This window comes from Oculina patagonica, chromosome 8 (assembly GCF_052425735.1).
Source record: "Oculina patagonica isolate OP01 chromosome 8, crgOcupat, whole genome shotgun sequence".
Classification (NCBI taxonomy): domain Eukaryota; kingdom Metazoa; phylum Cnidaria; class Anthozoa; order Scleractinia; family Oculinidae; genus Oculina; species Oculina patagonica.
In genome coordinates this window covers 27,826,344-27,849,542 of record NC_135765.1, presented here as the reverse complement: position 1 = coordinate 27,849,542, position 23,199 = coordinate 27,826,344, and the positions used below count along the sequence as shown (strand labels likewise).

The 23,199-nt window shown below is 40.0% G+C and overlaps 2 protein-coding genes and 1 pseudogene across 2 annotated transcripts; 1 reads left to right on the top strand and 2 right to left on the bottom strand.

Annotated features, from left to right (window-relative positions):
- Nucleotides 1-3,578: 3,578 nt before the first annotated feature.
- LOC144663711 (uncharacterized) lies at nt 3,579-5,395 on the bottom strand (annotated as a pseudogene).
- Nucleotides 5,396-17,693: 12,298 nt separating this feature from the next.
- LOC144663751 (uncharacterized) lies at nt 17,694-20,555 on the top strand. Its single transcript, XM_078524806.1, has 3 exons — nt 17,694-18,056; nt 18,797-19,009; nt 19,690-20,555. Exons 1-3 carry the CDS (start codon nt 17,732-17,734, stop codon nt 19,995-19,997), a joined length of 846 nt encoding a protein of 281 aa, XP_078380932.1. The 5' UTR covers nt 17,694-17,731; the 3' UTR covers nt 19,998-20,555.
- A 171-nt stretch (nt 20,556-20,726) lies between these two features.
- LOC144663746 (uncharacterized) lies at nt 20,727-22,478 on the bottom strand. Its single transcript, XM_078524799.1, has 2 exons — nt 21,852-22,478; nt 20,727-21,326 (listed from the first exon to the last, which is right to left on the bottom strand). The coding sequence occupies exons 1-2, from the start codon at nt 22,451-22,453 to the stop codon at nt 21,008-21,010; spliced, it is 921 nt and encodes a 306-aa protein (XP_078380925.1). The 5' UTR covers nt 22,454-22,478; the 3' UTR covers nt 20,727-21,007.
- Between the last annotated feature and the right edge of the window lie 721 nt (nt 22,479-23,199).

Genomic DNA, 23,199 nt, shown 5'->3' with positions numbered 1-23,199 from the left:
AATAATTAAAAAAGACAAAAAGACTCCACTAAACTTAGAATGATGTAAAACAAATTATAAAAAGGCGGGGGCAGCTTTATAGTGAGAACTATTACTAGTATAGAGAACGGGGGTCCTTGGAGTCAACCTTCCATTAACCTCGTTCCCAGAGTCTCTTTCCTTTTCCTCCCAGGGAGAATAAGCAGGGAGACCCTGGGAACGAGGTTGACATTCCAGTCATGTTAGAACTATATAATTATCTCTTTGTAAACTACTGTTGCACAAGTGGCCCTTCAAAATTTTGCAGTGCTCGGACAAATCCGTTCCCAGAGTCCACGGGCTCCTGTCCTGTAACTTTTTGTCTGAGAGGCTGCTTAATACGGATACAACGATAACACTTTGGTATGTCCCCTTGGTGTCCGTATTAACGAGGTTCCACTGTACGTGAAGTCGGTTAAAATTATAAAATGTCTTGGATGTGTTTCTCTCGTATGGCCTAAAAGGTTCTCTTTTATAGATTTAAAGTTAAGTTTTATTATAGTGAGAGTAAGTATTAGTGGTTTAAGTTCCATATTTCTGGCAAAATAACTTACTCTAAAGATCACGCTTACAACTATGAATGAAATATAATGAAAGTTAAACACATTTTCTGTATGACATAATAAAAATTTGGTTTGTATCTGATCTTAAAATCGGTCTAAAAAAGTTGGTAAAAACGTATAAAACTGAATTTTCGGTAACTCGCTGTTACCTTCATCAGAGTCAAAATTGGTTCAGTTTAGAAAGAAATGTCAACAAAAGGCAACAACGCCTTTTCCTAGAAGCGCTACATTCTATCCAGGACATTAACTGTGTGAATGAGCATGTGCATTTCCCACAAGTTTATTTAACATTGGGAACATCCATAGAGACAGGCGGCGTATAAAAACTTATTATGCAAAAAAACTGAACCAATTTTGACTCTGAGGAAGGAAACAGAGAGTTACCGAAAATTCAGTTTTATACGTTTTTACCAACTTTTTTTAGACCGATTTTATGATCAGATACAAACCAAATTTTTATTTCATTTTCAGTAATTAAGAAGAATCAATTTTATGATATGATCAGGTCTATCTCTTTTTATTGTAAATCGAATTAACAGGGTCTGGATGGAGTCTGATTGAAAATTGGACAAAATTTTAACAGTCAGCTGACAAATGACGAGTTTTTCACTGAAAGCTGGAAGCTGAGGTCTAGAAAATTCACTAATAGCTGAGAAATGCTGTTGAAGCCTCAAATGTAATAAATGTCCCTAAATGTAATAAAGGTCCTAAGTGTAATAACTTTTGGTCCTAAATGTAATAAAGGTCCTAAGTGTAATAACTTTTGGTCCTAAATGTAATAAAGCTCTGAAGTGTAATTTAAGGTCTGTAGTGTAATAAAGGTTCCGCTTAACATGAAATCGTGCACGGTGCTTTTCTATACAACAGCAAGGAGACAAAATGTATCATAGGGATTCAGATTATGATGTACTTTTAACAACCAGTTCCCATTTGCCTTAAAGCATGTGCCAAAATTTACTTTATTTTGGACCAACAGCAACAGAAGGTAATAAGTAACAACAGAAGTAGTTTAATAATTTTAGCAGTCTTGTTAGATGTTCGCTTCATATGAATTTCAGCGGCTTACAGTTTATATTTATTGAAACAAAGAATTAAAAAAATGTGAATACCTACGTATCGACCAACGGGAGTAACAAGAACTATAATTACTGACTAGAAACAACTAATTTGAAACAAAAAATTACGAGAGTGTGTAACGAGCAAACTAAAAATCCTCATCTGAGTGTAACAACACAATTCAAAAATTGTGTCGTTTTTAGGGCAAAGTGCACTATTCTGATAATTGTGTGGGCTTGTCGCCCGCTCAACCGCTAAGGCCCTAATGTCCTAACGCTTAGGTGTAAACTTTCAATAGTCTGCAATTAATTATTCCTGAGTGGGGGGGGGGGGGTTACCTGATTGTCTGTCCTTAGAAAAACGGGAAAGTAAGCTATGTTACTTTTCATGTGAAGAACACAGAGGTATATATCTGTTTCAGAAAGCGACATGCTCTCCTTGTGGAACAAAACACTTTGTGCTAAATGCATGCGCTGATGAGTCAACGTTATATACTGGGACTCTTACAAAACGTTGCGAGTTACTTCCTGAGGAAGGATTCCTGTAGACTCAGCTGTGGCGCCAACTTAAAACTGCAAATAAATTAAATTAAACCTTTGGATATCACAGCGGTTTATGTGAAAAAATTCTGCTAAAATAATTAAACTACTTCTGTTGTTACCTACTAGCTTCCGTTGCTGTTGGGCCAGGCCCAATAAGACTTGCAAAATAAAGTAAATTTTGGCACATGCTTTAAGGCAAGTGGGAACTGGTTCTTAAAAGTACATCATAATCTGGATCCCTATGATACATTTTTACCGCCTTGCTTTTGTAGAGAAAAGCACCGTGCACGATTTCTGTTAATGATAATAACAATATATATAAGCATTGATATAAATGCGTTTTTTCTTAAAAACACCAGGCGTCACTGGGTTAAAAAAAAAGATAAGCTTAATGTCTATAAAAAAGCGTTTTAAAAGTCTCATTCCAAATGAGGCTCTATGCTTTTGACAGGTCAAATAGATCGGAATTATACAGTGCAAAGGAGAAGAACTAAAAAAACAAAAATCCGAAAATAGAAAAGTAGATAAAAAACTAGAACATCTAACTAAATACAATAGATCACGATGAAACGGCATGTTCCTGATTGCCTTAGTAAAAGTGCAACTCCAGGCAAAACCTTGGTTTTATTTGTTGCTACTAGTGACTTACCCCCTACCGTATGATTTGGTTTTGCATTACTAAACTTAGCGCTACTTTATCATTCAATGAAAAGTAAAACCAAAACTATCGTCATGTATCGTGACTCACACACACGGTTTTCCCGCGCTTCTTGTATTTGCTTCGTGTTTTAATCGGTTCACTGGATTTGTTTTGTCCTTTTGTTCAAAACCGCTCCAACTTCAATTCTTAGAGATTTTCTAGCCTGAGTAGCAAGCGTTCGCAAATTTTGACCGCGTGAAAATTGAGGGGAGAGAGCAAAAAGAATGTAAGGGGAGGATTAATACTTATCCTCCAATATTTTTCCTCACCCAAAATCTGGAAAGCTCTGCATTCGTCTGGGGAGCGCTTGTTATGCAGGCTAGAAATTTCCCCACATTTAATACATTTTGATACAAAATGCTTCCGCTATCGCAAACAACTTTGTGAAATGCACTGACAACGGAACAAGTAAATCTAAAAGTTCTTAGAATTTTCAAAATAGCGTTAGCTTAAATTAATTTGTATTCTTGGATAAGCGTATTTAGTATTTTAGGATTAAAGGGTGTTAAAACTGCAGGTCACAGGTCAGAATTTGAAACGTGGAAGGAGTACGGAAGCATCGATTTTTTTTCTGTTTCTTTGTTTGTTTTTGTTCATTTTAATTAACTACGGCAAAAAACCGTAGTTGAAATTTCCAAAATGTGTGTACAACATTTATGTTTTGCTATTACTGTTATTTAATATAAAAAAGCATCCGCAAATAGTTTTCATGCATTTTGTTTAGACTAAATACAGTTTATTCATTTCTTTAAATCATTTAATTTTTTAAATGTTATTTATGTCATTTGTGGACCTTGGCGTAATATTTTTCATATAACGAATACCTCTCCAGGTACGCGTCCATAAGCTACAGCAATGCGTCCCTCAGTGGTCACTGTTATCCCATCAAAACCAGTTAGGTTTAAATAGATTTGAGTGCTGCGTACAAACTCGCCATCTTTGGTGTATATTTCCACGTGCACGAAATAAGTTTTCACTCGTTCATAACCAGCGACGACGACATGTTGACTTTCCCGGTGAAATGCAATTCTTGGAGTTGGATAACATCCTTTGAGTTTAAACTTGTAAAGATGGTCGCCGTCTTCACTGAATATGTGAACACAGCAATCTTTGTCCACTACCATAACACGGCCATCATTAGCAGCAGTGATGTCCTGCGCATCCTTCAAAATGCCTTTTCCAAACTCGCGAACAAACTGTCCATCAGCCTCGTGCACATCAACCAAATCACTGTTCGATACCAGTACTTTGCCACTGTCGGTGATTGTCAGTCTGGCCTGGTGCCCTCCCCTCACGACAAACTTATCAAGTAGCTCAGTGGTGTTGTTAAATTTGTAAACTACATAGTACTTGCTTTTATCAGCTCGACGTTTATTCAAGCTGACCAAAACATATATGTTGTCATTCACGTCTGTGGCTACATCATAGTCAACATACACCATTGTATCATCAGGGACACTGAAAAGACTGATAAATGCTCCAGTACTGTCAAACATCTTAACGTTACTATTCAGACTACAGCGATGGTCTCCTACAATGAATTGTCCGCTGGAGTTTGTAGCGATACCCCGCGGCTGACACAGCTGGTGCTTACTTTCACCCTCCTGACCAAATGTCCATGGTGTAACACAACAGTGCTCCATGCCCTGTTTCCACAGAACTTCATTTACTCTTCCGTCACGCAATGGATCAACTTTGTCTTCTCCGATATCAACAGCAGGCCAGATCCAAAAATGCCCGTCTTTACCGACTGTTTGCGTGACATCGTAGATGACACGATGCACATGACAGACACTGGAAATAACTTCACCGCGTTTATCTTTGCCAAACAGACCCCTTACTGCCCCAAGGCCTTTCTTGAGCTGAACAGCAAAGCTATTCTGAACTGTTGACAAAGAGTTCAGTTCTTTAATGCACACTTTGCATGGCGCTACTGCGTCCGCAGGATTGTCTACTGTCTCTAGTATTGTCGCCATCACTCGATATTGTAGTGCTAGAATGCGGTCAGACGTTTCTAGAGCTTCATTTTTAAAGGCTTCTGTCGCTTTTCTACGAGCATCTTTGAATCTCTCTTTTGCGTTGGAAAGCGCTCTCGTAGCGGATTCATCCAGGTTGGTAAGCTCCAAGCTTCTCATTCCTTCCGCGAGAGAAAATGCTTCAGCACAAGCTGCTTGTGTAGTTACCGCGCTGTACTCGCTTCCGGATCTTGCCTTGAAACACTTCGTACAGAAACTCAATTCCTTCCTCAAAGAAGCTGATACTTGCTAGCAAATCTTTTCTTGATAATCCATCCAACTTGGACTTGATATCGTCGATTTCGCGGACGATCAAACCACGAAATTTTTGATCTGTTACGTCGCCATCTTTCAGCTTCTCCGCTGCCTTATCTCTGCCTTTATTCACAAGCAAGCCAATTGTAGCTTTAAACACGGCTGTTACAATCGAAGACATAATCGTCAAGTGAAAAACGAACTAAAAAACGTTTGCGTGTTCAATACAAATGATCTTGTGATGGCGTGCCGTCGCATGTAATGAGAAAACATTCCAGAAATCAGGTATGACAGGAATCTGACAGGAATCTTGACCTGGATTTAACCTGCGATCAGGCGTCCTTTGTTTTCGTCGCCTGATCGCAGATTAACCTGGATTGGACTTCGCTGGAAGGAAAATCCTACAAATTATCTTTTCAATATTTCTACTCCCCGCGGTACCCATTTATACACCTGGGTGGAGAGAGGCACCATGAGAGTAAAGTGGTTTGCCTAAGAACACAACAAGGTATTATTATAAACCCCGACCAGGGCTCGAGTCCCGCGCGCTAACCATTAAGCCACCGCGCCTCCTGTCTTTTCAATAAACGCGCTTTTAAATATTTTTATTTTCAAGTATTTTCCTCTTAAATGCCATTAAACTATTAAATTTAGCGAATATCTATGAAGTAAAACAAAACGAAAACAAGTATGCGGCGATTCTTCTTGGCTCAAAATCCAAAACCGGCGCAGTTCAGATCTGACCTGGTCGATCGTATAAAGAAGAAGTTGTCTGTCCGTTCCCTATATTTATCACTTGCGACTTTGAAATCCGCAGCAGGGTATGGGTTGTAATTTCTTAAGTGGTTTTAGCGATCTGTCGTGACCGTGTACTTTGCGGTAATTGTGGTGTCGCAAATGCCACGGCGTGAGTAAATGAAAAAGACCAGATAATCTGGACATTTATGGAAGATGATCATGCGGTGTGAATATCTAACTAATAATACGGGAAACAAGGGTGAGATAGAATGGCGGCATGTACGTGAGTCATCTCGTCACAAAGTGTTCGAACCTTCGCTTTCTAAGACTACAAATCGGTGTGGTGTTTCAAATGAGTTGCCTTGCAGACTTATTCAAAACTCGTAGCCAGCACAGAGCCCGGTATTAGATGTAATTCGTGGAGGTAACAATCTACGATCTAGCCGATCGTAAATATGGCGCGAAAGTCGATCGGCGAGAGACATCGTTTTCGTTCTTTTTGTATTCTGACCAAACCTCCGGCGAGGGAAAATCCGAAAGGCGATAAATTAAGCGGTTTAGTGGAGTTCCACGCGGTCCGAGACTTACAAATTCACATCCTTCGATGAAATGGTGGTAAGAAGTGAGTTTCCCGCCATCTTGTGCGAACGCCGCTGCAGTTTCTTAGTCACGCTGCAAATCAAAACGTTCACACGACTACATGAGGATATCGACTGTTTGGAAATCGACGACATGGAAAATGTAAGTCCTCATGATTGCTTTTTAAATGCTTCAGTTCTTAACATTTATTAGATAAAAATTGGCATGTATCAACTTACGAAATTGTATATTTTCAAGGTTTCGCATTTATTGATACATTTTTTGTCCACTTAATACACTGAAAAATTTAAAACTTTATAAACGGAAGCTAAACTCATAAATTTAAATCTTTAAGACCAAATACTGTTTGGTCAGCTTAGCCTCCTCAGGCTGTGGCTCTGTGAAAGTTTTTTCTCCATGCAGGTTTTTGCATTGAACATTATTTTTAATCTTTAACAGCAAATATTTTTGGCTTTTCCCTGAAGCAGCAGAGCAGCTTAGCCTTTTTAGGCTGTGGCTCTGTGAGAATTCTTTCTCAAGGTGTTTCATTGGGAACTCTAATTCACGCTTAAAACATTAAAAAGAAATAATTAAAATATTTAGAACCAAGTATCTTTTGGCTAAATATCCCTAAAGCAGCAGAGCAGCTTAGCCTTTTTAGGCTGTTGCTCTGTGAGAATTCTTTCTCCAGGTGTTTCATTGGAAACTAAAATTAAAAATTTAGGCTGAAACACATTGAACATTAATTTTAATCTTTGACAGCACATTTTGTTTGGCTTTATCCCTGAAGCAGCAGAGAAGCTTAGCCTTTTAGGCCGTTGTTCTGCGAGAATTCTTTCTCCAGGTGTTTCACTGGGAACTAAAATTAAAAATTTCGGCTTAAACGTATTGAACATTAATTTTAATCTTTAACAGCAAATATTTTTGGCTTTCCCCTGAAGCAGCAGAGCAGCTTAGCCTTTTAGGCTGTTGTTCTGTGAGAATTCTTTCTCCAGGTGTTTCACTGGGAACTAAAATTAAAAATTTAGGCTTAAACGCATTGAACATTAATTTTAATCTTTAACAGCAAATATTTTTGGCTTTCCCCTGAAGCAGCAGAGCAGCTTAGCCTTTTTAGGCTGTTGTTCTGTGAGAATTCTTTCTCCAGGTGTTTCATTGGGAACTAAAATTAAAAATTTAGGCTTAAACACATTGAACATTAATTTTAAATTATCTTTAATAGCACATTTTGTTTGGCTTTTTCCCTGAAGCAGCAGAGCAGCGTAGCCTTTTTAGGCTGTGGCTCTGTGAGAATTCTTTCTCCAGGTGTTTCATTGGGAACTTCAATTGACAGGCTTTAAACAATTAAAAACATTTATTTAAATCTTTAAATCTTTTAAACCAAATATTGTTTGGCTTTATCCGTGAAGCAGCAGAGCAGCTTAGCCTTTTAGGCTGTGGATCTGTGGGAATTCTAATTCTCCGGGTGTTTCATTGGGAACTCAAATTGAGGCTTAAAAAGTAGACATTTAAAATTAAAACCTTCCAGGCTGAATATTGCAATTGGTTGAATCCTAATTATTTAATGACGGTCAACCTATCTCAAGTTGATTATCTCAATCATTAAGTTGAGTATTTAAACATGTTACATTTCAGTGTTACGTTCCGGGTCCCGCAAAGCTTCATCGTGTTTAGCCCAAAAGAAACGTTTTGCGAGTGAAAAAGCCGTCACGCCGCTTCCGGTATCTACAGTGGTATACTAGTATGTTGTTTTGAGGCTTTTGTAATTTTCATGTGTAAATCTATTTTGTTCCCGCGTTTTGCGATGTAAGACATTTTAAGCGTCTGAAACTTTATCGCGAGTTAAGATGCCGTTGCGCTTTTTGAAACCTGTTTCTTTGAGGATAAGAATAACATTTTATCTAAATGAGAATTTTGTTCTTACAAGAACACAATTTAGCGCCGGAAGTTCTTTTGTTTCGTAACCGAATAAGCCGCCATGCTTCCTGAACTACATCCCATGGCCAATTGGTCGGTTTTGCAAATAATTTTGGGTTATTGTCGTCTTTAGTAAATCCGCTAGTTTCCTTGGTGAATGTTGTCTGTTTGCATCCTTGTTTTCCGGCATTCTCGACTGTACTGTGGTATATTTTATCCTGTATTCTGTCGATCAACCTGGTTTACTTGACCATTTGCTGACAGATCGGTATTCGAGTATGTTGATTCCTTAACACATCTCTGGCGAAGAGGCGTCAAGGAATTTCATTCATACGTGTCGAAAAATCTAGACCCCCTGCTAATGTTCTGCAGTAAAACTGCAGAACATCGGCAGGGGTCAACGATTTCAAAGTCGCATGAAGCTCATCATGCCCGTACGGACCCGCGCGCAATTTCCTTGGAAAACCATATGAAAAAAAGTCCCGTATGAGGGCCGTACGTACGCCTCGCTCTAGCAGGGCCGGAAAAAGCCGTACGGCCCTACTAGAAAAGCGTACGGCCCCGCTACTCGGCTACTGCCGCGAGATGCCGAAATTGGAACCAGTTGATTCCACACACAGCTTTGAATCTAGATGAGCGATAGTTAAGATTTTTCTAAAAGCAAAGAAATGTCCAACATGTTAATTAAAACTTTACCATCTAGAAAGCATTGTAGTTTGCAGGCGCAAAATTTAAAACAAAACGAAAAATTAAAATACTCAGGACGACAACAAAATTATCGAAATAAAAGCGAAAAATTTAAACGAAAAATTTAAATACTCAGGACGACAACAAAATTATCGAAATAAAAGCCGTCAAAAAAACAACATAATCGGACAAGGACGTATCCTGGTTTGTAGTCATGGTAAAAAATGAAGAAAAAATGCAAATGCAAATTAAACTCAAATTTCTCTTTTCTCAGGCTGCGTAATTTTTAAATCACAACAAACAATCCGAGTACAAGTTTATGACTAACCTGATCAACGACACAGTTTCCCGCTTGTTTTCACGAAGCATTTTAAGCACAATTTGGGCATCAGCTGTAATGCAGAGCTCAACATCGTCGATGAACTAACGAATTCAAGGACTAAGCAGCAACAGCAGACGTTCATGAACCCTACGATCCGTGGTAAACAAAACAACTTGAAGCCGAAGGGAAACGAAGCGAAGCAAAATCCTGAACTGCCAGTACAATTACTTTCCAAGTCTTTATGTAGTTTCACTGAGATTATGATCTAATATTGTTTTTTTAACATCCAAAATCCTTCTTGGTGGAAAATTAATTAATCCTCTCGTTCAAACCAATTGTGAATTTCGGCTCAGAAGAAACGTCGCTAAGTTGTTCAATCTATTCAGTCTTCGCTGAGAGACGAGCACGACTAGCCGAAACGTCGTGCAATCTCTTTGTTGTAGTCCTTCACAAACCTTTCCTTTGAGATTCTACTAACTGCAATCATGTAGAAGGAATTAAGTCGCATTTAAATCTTCTTGGAATGGAGCTAAACTCGGAGATTTGGTTGACAATTTTAACAGAAAAAACTTCGTCCGCACATCGCAGTTCAAATGCACTTCACTGGCTTCCCAAAAAAATTACGAGCTACCATTGGCTTTTCAAAATACGCGCGAAACGGGCCGCCGCGTCTGCATCCACGAAAGAAAAACAATAAAAAATTCAGTGGTGATTCAGTGGTCATATGATAAAATGCTTATTGACTGAGGGCCTGTTTACATGGAGGTGGGGGACCACGGGTAGGTGAGGTAACCCGCCCAGCCGTGGTCGAAAATTAGCTCGCGTTTACATGCAATCTTATCACCCCGGGGTCCCGGGGTGACCTTTTCACGAGGTTAGCACGTAAACAGACAAAATGGCTCCGTTTATTTCTTTCTCTCGTTCCTTTCAGTGGTTTCCTAGACTCAGTTACTGAACTTCGGAGCCAAATTCGTTTCTGTGAAAACCGAAGGCCATACAATGACATATTTTCGTGAAGTGCAAGCCAGTTCGGTCTCGAAATAAATTTCATTGAAGTCGCCTATCGCATTTCATTTTGTAATTTTTATATACAGTATTTACGTTGGATTTCTCTCATCTTGTGGTTTCGACTAACTACTTGATTAGGCAAAGTATCAGTCGAAGCATTTGTCGAAGTCATTGTTGTTTATAGTCGAAGCGCGATACTCGCTCGGGCCTACGCTTGATGCTTCACTTTCACTTTTAATTCTTCAAGCATCTTTCGCACTGTCGTTTCACGGGCAGATGAAACTATAGGAAAAACTCGCCGGGTTTGTAGCCTAGCTGAAGCCGTAGGTAGCCATAGGCTTGTGTAGTTTGCATTTGGCGAACTTTCAGATTAAACATGTGTCGACCCCGGGTAGGCGGGTTACCCCACCTTGAAACGTTTACATGGCAAAACACGACCCCGGCTGGGAGGGTTACCCTACCCACCAGACCGGGCAACTCGCCTAGGCGGGTTACCCCACCTATCATGTAAACGCGATCGAGAAAAAATGAGAGTTTATATGGACAGGCGGGTTACCCCACCTAGGCGGGTTACCTCACCTACCCGGGGTCCCCCACCTCCATGTAAACAGGCCCTGAGTTAGGTCGGGCCGGACGGGAAAATATTTGGCTCTCGGTATTTTCCCGTCCGGCCCTCCCACTCAGTCAATAAGTACATATTCTTTTTTACGTAATGGGGGGGGGGGGGCGAATTACTGAACTGATTGACCAATTGCAGCTATCGAATTACAATTTCTTGCTCTTGGCGAAAAGGGCTAGGTTTGCGTTGCATGCTCGCCGGTTTGTAAATTACTCTTTCCGGTCTAGATTGCTCTATGAATATGTTATAGAAATAAATGCTTGACGCGACTTAATTAACGCGAATTGAAAATAGACATTATTTCCCAAAAAGAAAATTGACGCGAAAGAGGGAGTAATATTTCGAAATGAAAAATTAACGTGACGTTCATAAAGAAAACGTTCATCTCAACACTAGGCGTATAATCTTTAACGGAAACGGTAGTACTCAACTGTGACTCTAAATTTTGCCACAATGAGTATTAAAATATAATAAGTTTAAGCCCTTATATTTTTTTCGTCCGTGATAAGCTGTTATATCCATTCCTTGTCAAAGAAGTCTGTTCTTCATTCGCAGTTCAAATATATGGTTTTTATATATTCTTTTTTTATTTATTTATTCTTTTTTTTAAATGCGCTTTTATTACAAACAACACTTACAAGCTATTTACATGGTACTAGAAACAATACAATACATACGTATCTAAATTAAAACACACTATATGTTTAACACTACATTACAATAAGTTAAACAATACATTAATTACAGTCGCTGGTACGTTACATTTAAATGTATAATTGCATTGCTTACATTACTAAAATACAGACTCTAACTAGCTGAGAAGGAATTTCCATTTCTGTTTAAATTTCTTCTCATCATTTGACATGACAGCGATATATTTTTCAGTCTCGATTTTCTCGTGCACTAATGAGATGAAGTCATTAAAAACGCCTTTGACAGTGCGTTGAATATATTTGAAAATATTTGCCCAGCAGTAAGAGATGATTGAGGGCTAAACGGTGCGTACAAGGACGGGTAATTCCAAATAACACATCTAGCTCGGAAACAAGTAAATTCGCTTTGCTTTCGAACAGAAACCAATTTTCGAAGTTATCCCAAGTCCACTCCATTCCAACTTTGTCAGTCCATCTTCTGCCACTGATCTGACTGATCTTTGTCGAGGTGATGATTTACAGGTAGGCATTAGACGATATAAATAGAGCAGCAGATTTCAGGGTTACGTGCTTGTTCTCATGCCACTGTTTTGTCAATTATCAAGTCAGTTAAATTTGACAGCCTGCCAGTGATTTCAAGGGCACTTTTTGCGACTCGCTTTTTCAGGAATTTGGCTACATAATAACACAAATCACCAGACAAATGATAATGATAATGATAATCAATTTATATAGCGCATTTTTCATATGTAATGTTCAAATGTGCTGTACACATACTGTAATTTACTACACAAAGGCCAGACCACAACACCGGGAACTTCGTGCCCTACCGTCTTTGCGAATAGTGTGTGGGTTCTTTAACGTCCCCTGAAGATACAGGAGACGGGACCTACGGTTTATCGTCCTTTTCCGAGAAGACTAGAATGTCTAACCATTTGCAGATGCAATTACAAAGGCAGCACATTCTTCTCAGTTATTTTAAGACCCTGAGTGTTGGTCCGGTCTGGGGTTCGAACCCACGACCTCCCGCACAGCAGTCCGGCGCTCTACCAACTGAGCTAACCAGGCGGCGGTTAAACCAAGCTAATAGATTGTTATTTCCCTTTAATCAGAATAGAGGCTGCTGATGATGGCACGAGTAAGCTATGTCTACCAACCGATCACACTGCACGACAGATTTGAGACAGAAATAAAGAATATTTGTTATGAACATACTAAAATCTATTTATCCTCTTTGTAAACATGAAATTCATACTGTGCTTAACTCCAAAGGAAACTTTGTGTTTCGAAAGACAGAACTTTTTACTTCAGTTTTTTTTAAAAAGGAAATCAGACAAAATGTGAGTAATGTAAAGATCCCTAGCCTCCCACGCAGATGTCCTTTGGCGGCTCATCACGCAATTTCACATAAGCATGTAGTCTCCTTCGCAGCCGCTTTTTGGGACGTCACGCAACGCTCGTGACGTCCCAAAAAGCGGCTGCGAAGGAGACTAATAAGCATGAGGATGTCTTTTAATTTGTTTGTTTATTTGTTTTTAATAGGATGGATTGTTGTGTCTCATAGAAACGAACAAACTTGGATTGCTTTACACAGTGCAAACTCCATTTTCCATCCTTCGATTTTTTTTTTGGAACACCCCGATAAGTACGATAACTCGAACCAAAAATCGTTTCATTTGGATTTGTTAATTACCTCGTTTTCTCGAACTAATTTTTGTTTCCATTGGAGGTTCGGGAAATGTCAGAAATCGTTTCCAAACCTGAAACACACGCTGGGTCCTCGGTCAGAAGCACGTTCCTTTTATCCTTTCCGCTTTCCGGTTATATCTAATACAAATATTTTTTTTTTTTTTAATCGTGTATTAAACAGCCTGCGAGCAGGCTCTCTATTCGGGCGCAACGTGAATCCTTTTTTGAGCGCCGAAGGCGCGATCCCGCGAGTTTTGGCTAGCGAAGTGAGGGATTCATGTTGCCCCCTGCGTTGTCCCCGAATAGAAATGATGTTTCTGACGAATGAGCTTGCGAAGAAGGCTGAAACAACTATTTTGCCGGTACGGGATACAACACGGCCTGGGCCCCAGGCCGGTGCATTATGGGGGTTAGCCAGGGGTATATAAAGGGAGTTTAACACGTGATAGTCATCTAGGCCTCTGAACCAACCCTATTCAGTGCTCCGTTAATTTTTTGTTTTTTGTTTTTAGTTTTTCATATTTTCTTCCGCCTCGTTGCTGACTAGCCTTGATTTTACTTGATAAGCCTCCGTAGGACGGGCTACCAATCGTTGGACATGAGCCATGGTTCCTACCCAGATTTCCGGCCTCTTTTATATGGCAGGTTTTTTCTGGCCTCCGTGTTATCAGTCTATCGCTCCTGTAGTTTTTTAGCCTACCTGGTACTAATTGTTTTGTACTTTTTGTTTTGTATGAGTAGGTTCTTCTTTTTGGTCCAAAGTTGTGGATTACTCAGCCCATCTGGCAGTTTACGCTAATAAGAGTTTGTTTAACTTGCAACTATATTTGCCTTACTGGCTCTACAAGTTTGTATTTAGGGGATTAAGGTCCAAAGAAGTGGGCCCCTCAGACTAACTGGCAGTTGAACACTAAGCTTGTTTCCCTTGCACTTTATTTTCCTAACTGGTTCAATTATTTGTATTTAGGGGGTCTTAGTCTAATGTAGTGTACTCCCCAGTTCGTTTGCCTTGCAAGTTTGGCATGTCGCTTTTGTATGTGGGGTATTTTGGTCCAAAGTTGTGGACTCCCCAGCCTAACTGGCAGTTTGAGATGTAAAGCTTGTTTAGTTACCGTTTGGTCGTGCACTTACCAGTTTATGTAAACTTGAGAAATAGCTCCGCACTTTCATATTCATTTTTTCGTAAGTCATTCACAGTGTGATGTCATTCTACTTCAGTATACGTATGAGTTGTTACGTATCTGCTTTTGTTTATACTCGCTGTGTAGCCCTTGCAGCTGTTTGTAGAGAATTAGGTTTGTAGCTACTGTAGTTTATTAACTGGTACTATATGTTATTTCTGACGAATGAGCTCGCGAAGGAGGCTGAAATAACTATTTTGTCGGCACGAGATACAACTAGAATTGGGCTCCAGGCTGTGAGGTCACGGGTAATGACGTAGGGCTATATAGGACAAAGGACATGTAGGACAAAGAGAAGTGAAAGCTTTTTTAACATTTCGCTACATTTTGTAACTAATATTATGCGTAGTTCTTTTTTGATAGATTTTTAATTGTAAATAGTTGACTTATCATTTCATGTAAGTGTTACTCGATAATTCAGTTTCGTTTAACTGCAAAAGAGTTTAAATTAACTATAGGAAGGGTATAGCACGTGGCTGTCAAGGCCTCAGAGCCAACTGCTTTCTTGGTCTGCAGCTAACGTTTATTTTTATTTCATTTTGTAAAGCCACGTAGGATTGGCTTGGAGCTTGAGCCTTGGTTCCTACCCAGGTTTCCTGGCATTTTTTTCCCCACTGGGGTTTTTTGTGCCAGGTTTTTCTGGCCTCCGTCTAACCGTATTCGTTTTGTAAGCGGTTGCTCAGCTCTGTACGCTTTAGGGCTTTTTCATTCGTTTTTCATTTTCAATGTTTTAACGGTATGCTTTCCAGTAAACTATTATCAGTAACTTAAGTTTGAAATACCTCTCTTGTTTGTTTAGACTGTTTATTCCGCCTAACTGGCGTTTACTTCGCGTTTTCGTCCACGTCGTTAGAACATATGAGATTTGTGACATATCCTAGATTCTTGTCTTATCGGAGTTTTGGTTCTCCGGCCTAACTAGCTAAGCCTGTGTTTTAGAGTAGCTCCCTAGCCCCCGGGCCCTAGCCTAACTGGCACTAAGCCTGAGAGCTTTCTGGGAAATGTAGGTCAAGGCGTGGGTTTTCGTCCACGTCGTTAGAACATATGAGATTTGTGACAGATCCTATATTCCTGTCTTATCGGAGTTGTGGTTCTCCAGCCTAACTGGCTCTTAGCTTGTGATTAAGAGTTGCTCCCTAGCCTAACTGGCAGCCTAACTGGCACTAAGCCTGAGAGCTTACTGGGAGATGTAGGTCAAGGCGTGGGTTTTCTTTGTAAATTTCGCCTAACTGGCGTCCTATCGCCTTGTCCAGTTGATGTCGTAGCTACTATTTGTAATGCCAGTCATTTAATTACGTTTAATATGGATAAGGAAATTTTACTATAGATGTGTCCTGTAACTAGAGTTTTGAATGTGTTCTACTTGTATGTAAACATTGTAAAATAGTGTAGGGAAATGTATGGGATTTGGGTTGGTTCTTGTCAGGCCGCCCTCCTAAATAAACTTATTTGTCCTATAGCTGTGTGCTTGTTTGTTGTGTAGTGGAGGCAAAATAGCCTGCTACCTCGCTCGCGAAACTCGCAAAACTCGCGCTTCTGGCGCTCGAAGAGAGATTCATATTGCCCTCTGCGTTGTCCTCGAATAGAAAGCCACAACAACAAGCTTTATTTGCATGACTACGTAGAAGTTTGGTAGTATTGCGAAAGCTACTTGAATTTAATTACATATAATTTCATTAACTAGGATAATTAGTTAGGCTAGGCGTGTAATAAATCTCTTATTAACCAAGTTTGCTCTTGTCCGTACTGAGAGAATACTGAGAATATCGGCCCTCAATCATTTCTCACTCACTCACTCACTCACTCACTCACTCACTCACTCACTCAATCCTCTTCGTGCCCTTGGGCACATAAGGCCGTTACCAGATTCCGCCACTGCTGCCTGTTCTTTGCATTCTTTCTCAGCTCCCCCCCAGCTGAGTCCGCTTTCCCGCATCTCTTTTTCAATCGATCGAGCCAGTGTAGTTCCAAGCAAGCTTGCTAATAAAATGTATATACCAAAGGTAAAAATGAACCACAACATTTATACTTAATAATGTTGCCCGCAACTGATACAGCCGCCTTTCATCGCTTCCGATACTACGTTCGTTTCGCAGGTAGTAGCGGCAGCGACAAGAGGCGGCTGTCAGTCGCAGGTTAAACTGAATGCAACTTCCGATGCAATGTGTTTCAGTGGGGAATGCCTCGACTTTCCTTCTAGTGCTTCAAGGAAGAGAAAAAAAAACTATGAAAAAATATAAAGCAATCACGATAAATTAGTGACGCCAAAAAGATCTTATTTTTGTCCACTACAACAGGGCCCGCGCAGCAAGTTTTTTTAGTGGAGGTGGGGGGGGGGGGGGCTAAAGACGGGCGCGTAAGCGAAATTAGGTGGGGGGGGGGGGGTAATATGCTTGAAATGTTTTATTTTAATTTCTCTAAAATGACGAGAAATGCATTTGTAAATTGCAAGCTAAATTTTATTTCCATAAAGAAACATTGCTCAACAACAAACATTCCGTGAAACGTTATATTACAAAATTGACTTCTCGCTGATCGAGATAAAACCTGGACTCATATTAAGATGGAGCAATAATTTCATGCTTATTGTAAGAAGATCAAGGTTGGGACTGTTTTTATCGTATCTCTATCAACTGGACTCGACAATCAACTGAATAATTTGTTTGGGAATCGCCATATAAACTTAACCTAACCAATCCCGTCTTCCTAAGACGTCCGGTTGCAAAAAAAGAAGCCATTTAAAAGACATAAACCTGTACTAGCACAAGGCTAAAACTGAAAAATTATTCGATAATTATAACGACTTATAACTAATTTATGACAATGTTTGTTGTTAACTTATCTGCGCGTCTACTTTGCCAGTATTCTTTGTTTTGTCCCTTACGACTGAACTAACGAATTTTTTGCCTCGTTTTTTTTTAATTTTTATTTATTTTTGCACAAAAGTGGGGGGGGGGGGGGTAAAGCCCCCTAGCCCCTCCCTCTGCGCGGTTCCTGTACAAGTGATAAGCTTATACCGGCATTTTAAATTTAGGATCACCAAGACAAAAACCTGTCTCAGATAAAAAAAAAATTGACTACTAGCTTGCGCGCGCTACTTCGTAGAAAATGCGCGTAAAAAGCAAATTATTGCGTCACATTTGTTGAAAATTTCAGAACGGACAGTTTCTACTTGCAGTCTATTTAACGATGGGACAAAATTTGTGTTGTTTTGGCTGGGAAAGATCTGACACTAAGGTTATTCCATTAAGCACTTTGCCTAATACATCGAAAAGTCCAAATACGTCGCTTCTCGCAGGAAATGTTAGCTTTCATCGCCCGGTGCAGGTACAGTTGAAACTGGCGCGTTCCTCGCTAGAAAATCCCTCAACAGAAATCTCAAATCGTTCATCATTAGCAACGATTTCTCTAGGATCAGTACAAACGCTGTCTTCATCAAAAAGCGAAACAGGTGTCGGTGAAAGAATGCCAGGAGATAAACAAGAATCTTCCCCATCCAGCAAGAGGCATCCAGGTAGATTTATTTGAAAGCACTGATTTAATTCCAATATTGACCGAAAAAAACGCTTTGATTTTTTAACTTTAAGTGGTTCCCGCGCGGCCTTTTTTATTTATTCATTTTTTTTTTTTTTTTTTTTTTTTTGGGGGGGGGGGGGGGTGGAGTAGTAAAACACAAGCAATATTGAAACAGTAAATTTTTAAATTCTTTCTAAAATACAAGGTAACTGCTGTCCTAAGCTAGCTCTAAAATTGGTCGACCAATACACGGAGACCTTCCCTATAAACCGAAGTATGCCGTTAGAGTGTGAGCTTCCATAGCAAAAGACATTCATTCTTGGAATTCTCCACTGAAGTCTTAGTAACCATTCAAAAATACGGTTTTTTCGAAACACGTATTTGAGGGATTTTCCATTTAGGAAAAACTTATAAAAAAAGCTAGCGGTTGTGAAATGGTTATGTAATGGCGACAAAAAACTAAAAACTTTTTAGAATGCATACCACGAATCTTTAAAGTTCGATAGAAAGCTCAGCGATTTAGTTAATTCACTTTACTGGTTTCCGGGAAAATATTTCAGTTTTGTAGGTTGGCTATTTTCGCCAATCAATAACATTATTCTCGGAAAAAGACCTTTTTTGCCAGAGACAGCTGCAACTTTTTTGTTTGACCACGATAGCGAACCAACGCCCGTTTAAAAAATTACTTGCCATACCTCTCGATTAAATAAAATATCATTTTTTATTTTCCTTGCAAAGGACTTGTTACTCCTGAGCCAGACGAAGATCTCTTGCATTCCTCGGCATTGTCACCAGGCGAGGCACCTCAGGCGGGCAGTTCTACTTTACCTCACGTGATTGGTGGACGTCAGTCACGTGTCCAACAAATGTTCCGTATGGGATCACTGGCGCCCAGGGCTCCGACTCCAAGACCAAATAAGGCCACGGTAATAATGGTAAAACCTTACCAAGGTGAGCAAGAATCCTGTCACTGGAACTAAACGTCAAATTTGCGTTGTTCAGGGAGGGGATGCAAGGAAATACTTCAACAGCTAACGAAACGCATATCTTCCCAAGTGATAAAGTCAAATGGATAGAGCTAAACTGTATTTTTGCAAATTTGCGTTCGCCTGTGCGAGTGATTCAATTAACGAAAATTTGTGCAAATTCAACTCACAAATTTGAGCAAACACATTGTTTTTTTAACCAATCTAGAGAAAAAGCACATACTAGTTTTGGGGTGGCTTACGCATGTTTTTCCGCCTTTCTACCTTTTTCCCGCGCTTACTTTTGCGCGTTTTCATATTTTCCCACGCTTAGCACCATTCGCGTGTTTTTGTTTGGAGTTTTGATTGGTTCATTGCATTATTTCCGTTGCTGTGATTGGCCAGATGTGAAAGCTTTGTTTTTGGCTTTGCGACTGAAGGTAAAAACAGGTGCTCAGTATATAAGAACTGGAAGATGAGGGAGTAATTTTCCAATAAACAAAAAGCAGAAGATTCAAGCAATCTCTTAACCAGGGGGGGGGGGGGGGGCAAAAATTTAGCGGAATAAAGAAGCAAGGAGCAGTTTTGATGGTTTTTATAACAGTGAGTTTTTTAATGTCAATTGTTTTGTACGCTGTCGACTTCCTCTCTATTTTTTTTCTCAAGCATCCAGTGCTGAAATTCCAGAGGAGACTGAGACCGAGCGCATGTGCAAACATGGCATACCGCTGACGGGTAATTATGGCGATCCCCATGAGGTGAACTGCGTACGGTGCGAGAGGCCCGCTTCTAGAGGGGGGAGGTCTTTAGCGGGGATGATAGCCTTCCGTAGGTCGCAGTCAAAGAAACGAAAGGCTAACGGACTTCCCAACAAACAACAGTTGACAGCAGAGCAAGAAAAGAGAAAGAAAACCATAGAGGAGTATGATGACGCACTACGCCAGTTTGCCGAGAAACATCAAAACCACGATTGATAAATATAAGCTTTCGATTATTGCTCGGCGAATTCGCTCTGACCTTGGTCAATGGAAAATGAGCTGCGACGACTATCAAGGGGGCAAAAGAGAGCGTTCCACTAACTACTGGAACACTTTGATAAGAGTCCCAAATGTGGATCTCTATAGGGCTAGTGGATCTCGGGCCCCAAGCTTTTTGCTGCTTGGTAGTGTAAACTTAATTTGACATACACCCTAAGAAGATACAGTGGATTACTAGGACCCAGGCCCACTTTAAGCCCGAAGTACTGGAACCAAAAGCCCTTGTATTGCACGGCAGATGAAAGGCAAAACACGACAGGTTGCTCGTTATGGGCGAGGAGGTACCCTATGGTCCACCGAACAACACAAAACAGAAAAGAACTTGGTTCAAAAGAAAGTTGAAAGAGCCCTTCCTAAAGCTGTCTGAACCACATAAATTCCATTATTAACGTCCGTCTTTATAAATATGACAAGACTGAAATATAAGTAGATTAAAATGCTTTGTTCTGATAATTGATTTTATTTAAAAAAAAAATGCAACTATTTAAAGAACAAGCTCTCTACATTGTGTTAACATATTATGTACTGAATAGGTAAATGTATATCACAATTTTAATAAAAAATGTATGAGAAATTAATAAATATTTAAATCTCTTTTATATACAGTCACGGATCTCTTGAAATCGTGATTGAATCGTGGAGTCACTATTAGAATAGAACATTTACCTCAATCCCCTTCTTAGGTTGTTGACATTTGGACTTTCACCGAAAGTCCACTATACTTCCGCCGGAAGTCAAAATATCACAACGGCTCTAAAGGGCTATTGAGGCAACTGGACTTAAGACTCTTAATGAAACAATTATTTACAGGCTTAGATATTGAGTTCAAATTTTACAATATATTTTACAATTGTAGATATATATCCTAGTGTGCCAATATGGAACAAATTTCCCTAAAAGTTTACAGAGTTTACAAGCGCAAAAGATAAGTATAAGCTAAGCTAAGATTACAAGTCTACCCTTCTTCTTAATAGCCAAAGGGTCCAGAATAAGGAGATCATTACGAATCGTTTATCACTTGTGACCTCAGACACTCCACTAGCTTCTAATTCAACAGTATCGCGGGCGCCAGCTCCGATGACAGCGGTTTCAGTCTCATTATCTTTGGCTCCTCCTATTTTGTTACACTCGTTCCCAGTGCAACAGCGGACGCAAACACGTCTTTTCCCAGACCCCACGAGTTCCACCTCTCGCCGACATCCATCCTTGCACGAGTAACCTCGCAGTCCGTCATCACTGGAGCAACCAAGCATGATTGGCAGGATGCTAAAAATAACAAAAAAGAAAAACACGTAAAAAAAGGGTAAGATAGAATAAAGCGGGCAATGGAGTGGGGGGGATGGGGATGAAGAGCTAACGTCCAAAGAGTCAGCCATTACACACAAAGGACGTTTTATTTTCTTTAGATATAATCGTTGTAAGCTGCATTGTTCAGCATGGAATAACCTAAAAGCATTCCTTAATCTGTCTTTTGTCAAAGCAGTGTTTGAACGAATAACATCGGAAAAAAATAATTGTTTCGAACAGACCCTCGGAGGATTTGAAAAGAAGCGAAACATTTTAGCCTGCGGTGCTATCTGGCGGCTACACTAAGCTACGCTATTTCCCTAAAGGAAGTAACCTGGAGAGGAAAATGATATTGACCTCTTTCAAACCCCTTTTCCGCCTCTCCCCCCCCCCCACTTCCAATCCCGGTCTGAGAATGCCGTTTAAAATTGAAATTAAATTTAGAAACAGAAAGGAAAGTATTTGCTAGAGGCTTCGTTATCACAACATCCTATAGCTACCCACCTTGAGTTTGTCCCTGCAGCACTGTACTGTTTGTTCAACGTAATGGCAAAGCATTTATCACCAGGAGGACACTGCGTTGATGTCACGTGATCTTGTAGGCATCCCCTACCCTGGCATTTTAAGCACCGTGGGCCCTCAGTCATTAGGCTCAGCTGCAAATATGTATCTCGTCTCCACACACAACATCCTTTCCCAGGCCACAAGCGACCGCCAGAGGACGAGTTAGTTACCAGATTCACGCGATCGCCAACGCCAAGACACACGCGTTCGCAAGAATATTGTCTATTTTCGCCAGCTCCTTTCTCGTTCAACACTGTTTCTTTCACGGTTGAGACGCATAATTCCCGTCCGTGAAACTTCGCTTTGACGTTGTAGTCAAAGAAATGCATTTTCCCGTCGTTTGGTATAGTGTGATGTACAGTCGATAGCAGACGAGGTTTGTTTCGACGGAAATTGACCGAGATATTCTGGAAGCGTTTAACGCGCAGAATAACAGAGTTAACGCTACCGCTCGTCCCGTCACGCGGTTGGCACGAAATAACGCGACTGTTCACCGTTGGGAGATAAAACCATAGAAGTCCAACTTGAATAAAAAGATTCATTTAACAAGCGTTTGGTATCCAAGAGTATAAGCCATCTTTCTGTCTTAGAGTTTGCTCTGATTTCTAATTCAAAATTCACTTCGCCGCGGATATTTAAGGATTTTAAAAGCGTGGCACCACCTTTACTCATGCCAGTCAAGTGACGGACGTGTTAGGGTGAAGCACTTCCGGTGGTGATTGTTTTAATGCCACTTCCGGTGCAGGTTCCACTTGACCAAACATTGCGCCAAAAAAAGTCAATAACTTGTTCGGTATTTGTTTATGATTGTGTCAACTGTCAATCAAGCTGTGACGAATTCAAAACTTTAGGAAACTCTGGTTTGTTTTAATTGAAAGATAAATCTACTATATATAGTCAGGAATACATAGAAAGAAATGTTCTCATTGCATTTGTTCATCAGTACAATGTACACAAGTTGACCTTCAAACACATACCGTACATGCCCTTTATTTAAGTGATTAAACGCGTGCTTGTAACCAAAGTTTTCACAGTTTTTTACGCAGATAGGATCTTTATACGATAGGCGGGTGTGTTCAGTTCAGAGCTTAAAATTTCAAAACTTGCTGTCTGCCATTAAACGCCTTTTATATCAGTTCTGTTAATTTAGTGTAACTTTAATTAAAGAGGCTACGTCACGCAATTTTAGGCGATTTCGGCACTGACCAACTGGTCATAGAATCAACTGAAATATCACAGTAACGGCTTCAAACTGTAGAAGAACTCAAAAGAAACACAGAAAGGCCAA

What these genes read in the sequence shown, in the direction of transcription:
- LOC144663751 (XM_078524806.1), top strand. Translation starts at nt 17,732, where the DNA reads ATGGGACAAAATTTGTGTTGTTTTGGCTGGGAAAGATCTGACACTAAG. An exon ending in ATCCAGCAAGAGGCATCCAG is followed by an intron (nt 18,057 to 18,796) that starts GTAGATTTATTT and finishes TTCCTTGCAAAG; the next exon opens with GACTTGTTACTCCTGAGCCA. An exon ending in AATGGTAAAACCTTACCAAG is followed by an intron (nt 19,010 to 19,689) that starts GTGAGCAAGAAT and finishes TTTTTTCTCAAG; the next exon opens with CATCCAGTGCTGAAATTCCA.
- LOC144663746 (XM_078524799.1), bottom strand. Translation starts at nt 22,453, where the DNA reads ATGAATCTTTTTATTCAAGTTGGACTTCTATGGTTTTATCTCCCAACG. An exon ending in GCTGCAGGGACAAACTCAAG is followed by an intron (nt 21,327 to 21,851) that starts GTGGGTAGCTAT and finishes TGTTATTTTTAG; the next exon opens with CATCCTGCCAATCATGCTTG.